This window comes from Geospiza fortis, unplaced genomic scaffold (genome assembly GCF_000277835.1).
Source record: "Geospiza fortis unplaced genomic scaffold, GeoFor_1.0 scaffold98, whole genome shotgun sequence".
Classification (NCBI taxonomy): Eukaryota; Metazoa; Chordata; class Aves; order Passeriformes; family Thraupidae; genus Geospiza; species Geospiza fortis.
The window spans coordinates 2,355,790-2,364,731 of NW_005054306.1; the positions used below are offsets into that span (position 1 = coordinate 2,355,790).

The 8,942-nt window shown below is 38.2% G+C and overlaps 1 protein-coding gene across 1 annotated transcript in view; it reads right to left on the bottom strand.

Moving 5' to 3' along the window:
• Nucleotides 1–1,149, bottom strand: part of BEND3 (BEN domain containing 3) — a 10,455-nt gene extending 9,306 nt beyond the window's left edge. Inside the window, exons 1-2 of the mRNA XM_005418412.3 lie at nt 1,060–1,149; nt 406–626 (exon numbers count right to left, since the gene is read on the bottom strand). Coding sequence (XP_005418469.1) covers nt 406–626; nt 1,060–1,093 — 255 coding nt within the window. The 5' untranslated portion in view covers nt 1,094–1,149. The remainder of the gene's footprint in view (nt 1–405; nt 627–1,059) is intronic.
• Between the last annotated feature and the right edge of the window lie 7,793 nt (nt 1,150–8,942).

An 8,942-nucleotide genomic window follows, 5' to 3' on the forward strand; every position in this document is an offset into this window, starting at 1 on the left:
TCTTACTGACATTAAATCTTTGTCACAGAAGAAAGAATTACAGTCCTGATTCTACCACTCAGGATCAAGCTGAGGGACTGCGTGACAGGAGAGGGACTGTAATCAGTCATGCCCAGTTACCCCGAATCACTGCCCCTTCCTATGTTATCTGCTGAACAACAAAAACATAATTCACATAAATGCATTAATCCATAACTATTAACTGTATCTCATAAATATGATAACTTCCATGTTATTTAGAGAATACCCAGCCGTGTGCAAACTGGCTTAAGATTAGCCACATTTGCAACAAACTCATTACCAATGCAAATTTAGTTAAAAGACTTGCATCCTACTTAAAGCAGCAGAGAATTTAGCCTAGGAAATATGAACCAAAAAAATCACAGTCATGTGTAGAGCAGTCACCTCTTGTGTAAAGCGTCTCTTCTTCACGGTGGGTAAGGCATCCTGCTGGCCTCCTGACCCATCATAGCCAAGGGAGGTCTGTTTCCGTTTGCTGGAATCCTGTAGGCAAGTCACTGCACCATCCAATGAGTGTTTCTCAGCAGATCTGGAAGTTACTGAGCAGTCTAGAGCTTCATCTTCATTTTCTGTTTCTACTTTCACATTTTTTTTAGGAATTTTTACTGAAAAAAGAGAATGTTTAGAAAGATAAAGCACCCTCTCCAGAAAACCATGACATCCTTAGTATAATATTCTGTGGTTTGTTTCTTTTTATGAATATGTGTTTTGAAGAACTTCATTATATATATTACTTCTATGGTAAGTGTATATTGGGGCCACCTCAAATCATTCCATTTTCCAATAAATGACATCTTCTTGTCTAAAGAATAATCTAAACTATAAACAAATAATGTTACAGGAGGAAGATTTTTTGGAGGGGAGGAAGGATGTAGAGCAGAAATAATGACTAACAAAGACAATGCCCTATTTTAGATTACTTTAAAAAAATTAGTGTAATTTGTCTTGATCCAACTGCACTCTCTATTAGGTGGCAAATACTTTAAATCAACAAGTATTTCTGCCTGATCAAAAATTATACAAAGTATAATATTTTACCTTCATCATCATCAGTGATTTCAGCTGAATTCATCTTCTATCTCACTAAAGAACAAAACAAAACCACAAAAATAAATATCAGCATCTTCTGGAATCAGGGAATATCTACATCTCCTCTTGTAATTACTTTTCATCTAGAAGTATTGAGTTAACAGCCCACAAATGACTCCCAGTCTTTCCAGTCTGCATGTTTGTAATAACTAGTTATTTTCAATAACCTTCATGGCCATCTACAGACCCATCAACAGGCAAACTAAATTGTTGATAACACACAGCAGGTACGGAACTATTTTAAACTCAATGTCTTTTTCTGGTACAGACGAACTTAAAAGTCATTCAAACCTTCTCTGTAGTGTCTTGGCAGTATATAAATGAAAGTTAATTGTATTAAAGTCTTTCCCCTGTACAAAATCACTATTATTACAGTCAAATGTGTTCATATTGTCCTTGTGGTTGACACAAAGTCATCACAGAAAGAAAACTCATCATTAATAGTAACATACATCCTGGAGTAAGTTTTTATTTAAAAATCTTCCATCTTTTGGTATAAATTGCATCAATTCCAGCAGAACAATGCACATAGATCTACACTAAGTCCTTTTTCTCTGTCAGCCTCTAAATAATGTGGTTTTTGTAAAAGCAAATATATGTATTATGCTAGCATGATTTTAGTGTTACTTCTCACGTGATTACTTCTCACGTGAAAAACTCATCTGTATTTCTGTTTACTTGAAAACTAATTTTGCAAGTTACTTGGGGCCAAACATCAATCTCTGTACATGTTCCTAAAAGATATTCTAAATCTTTGGAGATCTACAAAGCAAACAACTTGGTCAGATATCACTGACCCTTTCAGGGCACGCAGCTGCAAACTGACACTCTCAACTGGAGAGCGGGTGACTGGCAAATGGTCACGCTCTGCTCATGCTCCTCTACACGCAGCATTATGCTTATCTGGCCCAGAATATTATTGCTTTACAAGCGAAAGTCAATAAAACCAGTCAATCAAAAGTGTACACATAGCCCAGGAGTGGGAATTATAATGAAATTGATAAGAAAGATGGTGAAAGACAGAGAATCCATTGTGGAGGGAAAAATAGTTTGTACCTCTCTCCTGAATAATTTTTTTTTTTTTTTTTTTTTTTTTACATCTCAAAGCGGTTTTTAAAAACTCTGTAAACACTTTAATGCTGTGTAGATATGAATTTCAATTTGTAGGCCATTGATGGCTGTAATGGTAACTATGAGGTTCCATTCTGGATTAGATTTTGTACGATTTACAATGGGTGGCACCCAAACAAAAGATGCACAGATTTATAAAATCAGCTTATACTGGGCCACCCTTGAAGCCAAGATACTCTTTGATGTGCTGATCTTCCACATGTCCCCTATACACAGCCTTGTAAAGGGCATCCTCAAGGGGATAAAATGAGATTGTCTTCATCATCATGTATAAAAATAAGTCTCTCTCAGTTGGATGCAGAGCTACTACAAACCCCTCAGATACCTTATCCTTTTACCCACCATAATTCCCTATTTCAGGACTTGTACTGATTTATGAGTTGATCCATATATCAATTATGCCAGCCTAACGGTACCATAATCATGTCACTTAAACTTCTGCAAACTCTCTAAACATAACAGCGTGAAGCTAAGTGGCCTGCACCAACTTCTAAACCACCTGATAAGCCCTGACATGGGTTAATACCCGGTCTTATTAACTCAACAGTATTTAGAGATTTAGACAAAGACACTACAGCTCTTCATGAAAAATTCTACAGCAGTCTCCTTCTCACAGCACCATCAAAAAGCCCTCCTGGACCTTAAGAAAATCCCATTCTACTAACAGTTCGTATTTTGCCCTGATATCCCACATACATTGATAGTAACTGCCTGGATCTTCCTTGCCCTTTTCCATGCTGCACTGTGGTACAAGACCAACACATGTCAGTGCTCAGGGAGTGTGACACACAATCTTTTTGTGAGAGCCTGAGGTGACAGTAAGCAAATCTATCAATACCACTACAGAACATTCTAAAATGGAGATCAAAATGATTTTTCATATAATCCTAGACTGCTTCATTAGAGCAAAACAGTAAAAAATGTTAACCAGAAAGGCAGAAGAGAAGATTAAAAGGTGGCAGTGGATGAAACAAATATTTAGGAAGGAATATATAGGAATTTTATTTTCTTTCTAATTCCTGTCATTACTATTATTAAAATGGGAAGAGTGCTTTAGAAGAATTCCTATCAGAGAAAAAAATCAAACTAAAAGGAGAAGATAAATGAGTACCTGAAAAAACACTCTTCAACGCTGGAAAAAAGTGAAAATTAAAGCAAAGCAACAGTTAACTTTCTGAAGGAAACAACATTAGGAAGGCCAAAGCTACCCTGAATTCAGGTCAAATAACACTGAGTTAAAACATTGTTTTACAAATTTGAAATACATTGTTAACTTTTGAGGTTTTTTAATCCGAAAACTGCCAGAATACAATTAAAAGCGAATAGTGAAAATCAGTGTCAGAACCAATGAAGCCTAGGAAGACTGTGCTCCATACCTGAGATCTTTGGTGTCAAAAAAAGCATGAACTCCAATTTTTTTTTCATTTTTAGGAGCCCTAGTAATAATCTCTTTCCTTATCTAGTTTCTCGTCTTCTTTGTGAGATTTGTAAGAACTCTGGTATTGATAAAATGAAGCACATCAAACATATAACAGCTTCTGTTAAGAGACAGGGTTCAACTGTCCCTTTGATTTCCTGCCTTGCAGCCCCACGTGCTTCCTTGGTCAAGCATGGGTGCTCACCTTAACCTTCCATCTTGATAAACTGTCAGAAATCAACTCACTTCTTTTTTTCCTGGGTCACTTTCCTTGTAATTCAGAAGTAAAGGGCCCAGCTCAGGAGTATGCCCAAGGTTTGCGCTGGAAAGGAGGAATTAAAATCTCTCCTCATACCAGTAAGCCACTGGCTTACTTCAACTATTCAATGATACCTTATTAATTCCACCATCTCGCTTGAAATTTGGGTCACAGTGGACCCACGGGTGACTAGTGAGCCAACAAAGAGGCACCAACATAGCAATTACATCATTGCTTCCACAGGAAATTAGGATTTATGGAAAGGGGGAAAGCCTGTATCTGTTTCTGAGAGTGTCTGTGCATGCATGCCTGTATATGTAAGATTAACAACAATTTTGTTGATTGTTTCAAGTCCACTAAAGATCAAACATTTCATATTTGCTAAAATATTGTTTGCTGTGCATCAGTTCTTACAAATAGTAGTTACTTCCTCTTTGAAAGAGGTAGCACTGTCAAAGTCTGTTTTGAGGTAGCATTCTAGCCCAGACTGTGAGATTAAGCAAAGCTGGAATGAAAAAAAAGTCTAAAAGATCTTGGAGCAAAATACTGCAAAAAGTAATTGACTGAGAAATGCATACAGTAAAGCAAACATCCAACAGTTGTTCCTTGTCATGTTGAGTATACAAAACATATTTCAATCTTATATGTATTTTTTTCAAAACGGAAGGTAAATATACTTATCCTCAGCCTAATAATTACTCAATGCTATCTAGAGGACAGCTGTTAGCAAGTTCTAGGAAAGAGTGAACACTCTGTGCTGAAGTTGGGAGCACACGCCTGCAACTGTAACTGGCAGAGCAACCAGCCTTGGCAGCTTTATCTCGCTGGGATACAGACAGATGCTGCACTGCATCCTGTTTTCTGGTGAACCCTCTGGAAGAAAGATTCCAAACCAAACACCTACACCTATGTCAACAGCCAAATCCAAGGGAGTAGGGAACAAAGGGGAGTCCTCGAACACCTTGTCTGTCACTACTGGACAAATTCCCTTCCCACAGATCCTGCTCTCCCGTCTCATCAGACTAGGCAATGAACAAGACAGTTCAATGAAGGGACTTATCACTCCCTACTTCAATTACTCTTGCTTAGACATCTGCCTCTATTTCAAAAATGTACCAGGTCATGACACTTAACTGCACTGTTGCATCATTTTGGTAATGACATTCCACATTGAAATGGCATTACCCATGGTTAAAGGAGAAGCTCAAAGCAAAGGGCAGTGCTGGGAGTTCCAAAGCATGGAAGAACACCTTAAAAACAAGGTTTTGGAATGTTTCTCTGTGCATTTAGTGTAAACGACCGCCCTGATGCTGCTTTTGCACGTAGAACAGAACATTGAACCATCTACCAAAAATGCACCTACCCAAAATATGCACTGAAGCTTTAAAGATTTAAAGCACTGGGGTACAACAGATTTTATGAGTAAGGGAAGAAATTGCAACTCATACTCAGAATGTATTTCAGTCTCATATCATCTAGCATAATGCATATTGCTACTTCAAAGTAGCATAAGGTGTATCTAGTTCTTGAAACACAAAACAAAACGGAATCCTAACTGATTCATAAGTTATATCTTCCCATAATGTGCATTCTCCTCCTCCTGTTTACCACTTAACAATTACTCATGTGTTTGCCTTGAAGGATGCTTTCCCGACCCCTCTTATGATTTTGACCATTACAAAAGCACAATACATGGAGAAAAGATCCTGCTCATCATGTAAGATGAAGGTAGTTCTCTGCCTTTGCAATCATTCTTAAAGAAAGCCTGACTGATCATTTTCACATCCTGACTTAAAAATGGAACAAAAAAATTCCACCAGAAAAAAATACTGCTGTCCTGCTGCTTGTAACTAAAGTAACTCTGTACTCTTTGAACTCCCATATCTAATGTACTAAGTTCTGACAAATGAAAAAAAATAGTGTGAAAACCGCACAGGAAACTATAAAACTGTACGCATGCTGCACGTGGAAAGCAACTTGAATTTCACCACACTTGTTAATGCTAATCATAAATAAAAATCACTACCTTAAACAAGATACTAAATAATAACAATAATGATGATTATGAGTTTTATAGAAGCTTGCTGTTTAGAATTTAACTCCTCACATAACATTGTATTGTTCAATTCACTAATGCATGGTAAAAATGTAGAAGTTGCCTCTTGGATGCACATCATCCCACTAAGTATTTTAGCTTCTTCATGTAGGTTGGCAGGAATGTCCCTAATTCTTCATTATTGGCTACAAGAATGTTATTAAAAACACAAGGCTTGAGACATTGTGCACTAAGTTTATTCCCTTTAAAGCCTCATGGTGGTACATTGCTTCATATATAAAACTCAGCTCATAATGAAAAGTGTTCTTGAGTGTTGTTTCTAAAGATGTCAACTGTTCCTCTACATTTTGGGCAAATGTTAAGACATGTATGTTTGCTAGTAATATTAAATATATGTTTGATAACATATGCAGAATAAACTGCTCAGTTTCCTTAGCTTTCAGCATGCAGTGAAAGATACAACACCCCTCTTACAGCACAGGTATCCTAATAAAGTTAAATAAATGAGGAACACAAAAAAAAAAAGCTGATCTTTTAAGGAGATGACACTAGCTAAATTTTACAAGATGTGTACATTCAACTGCTGTTTAACAGCCAAAATTAGCACCTCCTCTTACACATACCATCATATAACAGGACTTGATCACTAAACTGCAATGGTATTACACTACGTAGCTAGAGTATGATTTACCCAAAGCCAATCAAAAGCACTGCACATATATTCATTCTCAGCAATTGACAATGATTAATCAATTAATCTGGGCGAACACTCAAGTGTCTGTCCTGCTCCCTGTCTCAGACTCTCTGCCTATATTTCCTAACATGCACTGGGTGAACCACAGAAAGTAACCAAAGCTTCCCATGGGAAGTCCAGAGCCTTGAAAGCTGGTGTGGGTAGGTGAAAGCAGTCCCATTCCACACAGCAGGTGAGCAGAGGGCTGCTCCAAGTGCCTGGCAATGGTGTGGAACTCTGTCCCTCATGATGTTTTAGAGACTGATTCCTATAGAACAGCTGGAAATAATGAGAGGAAATAACAATTCTCAACATCCAGCCCTACAGTCCCAGAGTCAAAAACTGGAGGCGTGTGCCCTCTGCTCAGGCTGCCCAGGAGCTGCCTCCTGTTCAGGGTGCATGCTGCTCTCCAGGCTGTCTCTTGGAAAGCTCTCCTGCTGGGCTGAGAAGCAAACCTAGAGAACTGCGAGTTCTGCGTTCTGCTTTGGGTGCCAAGTAATCTGCATCTTTTATTTCGTAGCTGTAGCACTGGGTTCAATAATTTCAATATTGCAATTATCCTCAGGGTAGATTTTACTCCTCCGATTTGTAAAAGACAATGCAACTCAAATTCAATTCAACTAAATTAGACATAAATACCACTCCAAGACAGAGCTGGAAAATGTATTTCTTGAAGGTGATGTTTGTCTTTTGTTCAGGTCTATGGGCCAGTGATTTGACAACAAATTTTACATAATTTTGACAAGGCCTTATAAATTTTGAAGAAGCAGAGGGTCAAAGAAGTCCAATACCTTTATATCACCTTAATAAAAATCACCTAAATAAAAAAACACTACCAAACAAAAACCAGGAGAGTTATTTGAAACTGACCACCCATCTTAAAGAAACTGAGATCTGAATGTTGCTTCATTTAACTGAGCAAAGAGAAAAATGCAAGTAGACAGCATATGAAATACTAAAAGCGAATGCTTTCTGTTCTATTCATTTTGAGGTAATAGGGTGCTGCAGCCTTGTTTCTCAATAAAATTTGTTCTTGATATCCAGTACTGACACTTGTAATACTAAGTACTGTAGAAAACAGTATTCAAACACTACAAGCATTTTGACTACAAATACATTAATAGTAAGTTCTAAAACTACGGAAGAAAAAGATTTTAAGGAACCAGCAGATGTCGATGGAAGCACTACTCTTATAGAGAATAAAAATCCCTATACTTTCATATTTTGAAAACCTCCTTTGCTGCCCTGTGGAGCAGGACATGAAGCCTCAAATTTCCACTGAAGCCAGCCTGCAACAAGGGTGTTTTTTCAGTAGGACTAAGAGGGCATGCTCTTAATTTGGGTCTTTCATATTTCATTTTAATTAAGGTAAATATGCAGATTAAAAAAAACAAAGAAAAAAAAAACAAAAAACAGCCCAACAAACCAAAATCACTCTTCTCAGTTTTCTCACAATTTGCCTAAAACTGAAGTTTTCTCAATCTGTCCTCTGTACTCTTACCAAACAGCAATTTAATCTTGCAGGGGTCAGCAAAACACTAACCTGGTTTATTTCCAGCAGTAATGCATGAATTTGTCTTTTCTTCAACCACGTGTTTTCCATTGGTCTATTAAAAACATTTTGTTTTCCTCACTCCCCTCTCACTCTGCTTTTATTTAAAATACTGTTCCATCTGAACTTTGTGCAGTTTAAATTCTCCTCCAAACTTCATTCACCTTCCGTTTATTTTTATCCGCTGAACTTACCTAACCTATGAAAATACTTAGCAAAGATAAAAACTCAGTTGGTCCAATGCTGAGTTTGATTTAGCAGGACATAAGAAGTATGTATGAGCATACATGGGTAATTATTTGTCTTACGAGATGTAAATCATTAAAGTTGGAAACAGGGAAAAGGTTTCTCTTTCCCGGCTTAGATGTCTCTGCCCCATGGGTCAGGCATACACTGTGTCTATAGGTGGCAGCGACAAACCCTACTCACACTTCAACCCAAAAAAACTCTGGGACTGCGTCAACGCTATGTGGGAGCCGTCACATGGCTGTTGGCCTGCGGCCGGCTCGCATTCTGCTGGTTCAGAGTTTGTTCCCTTCTATTTACAAAGGGCTGCGTGGACACACCGCAGGGAAAAGTAGGGTAGAGGCAGCGGGTGATCAGGGCAGGGGGAGCGGGCGGTGATCGGGGCAGGGGCGGTGAGCGTGATCCGAACGGAGGCTGCGGCTGATCGGGGAAGGGGAA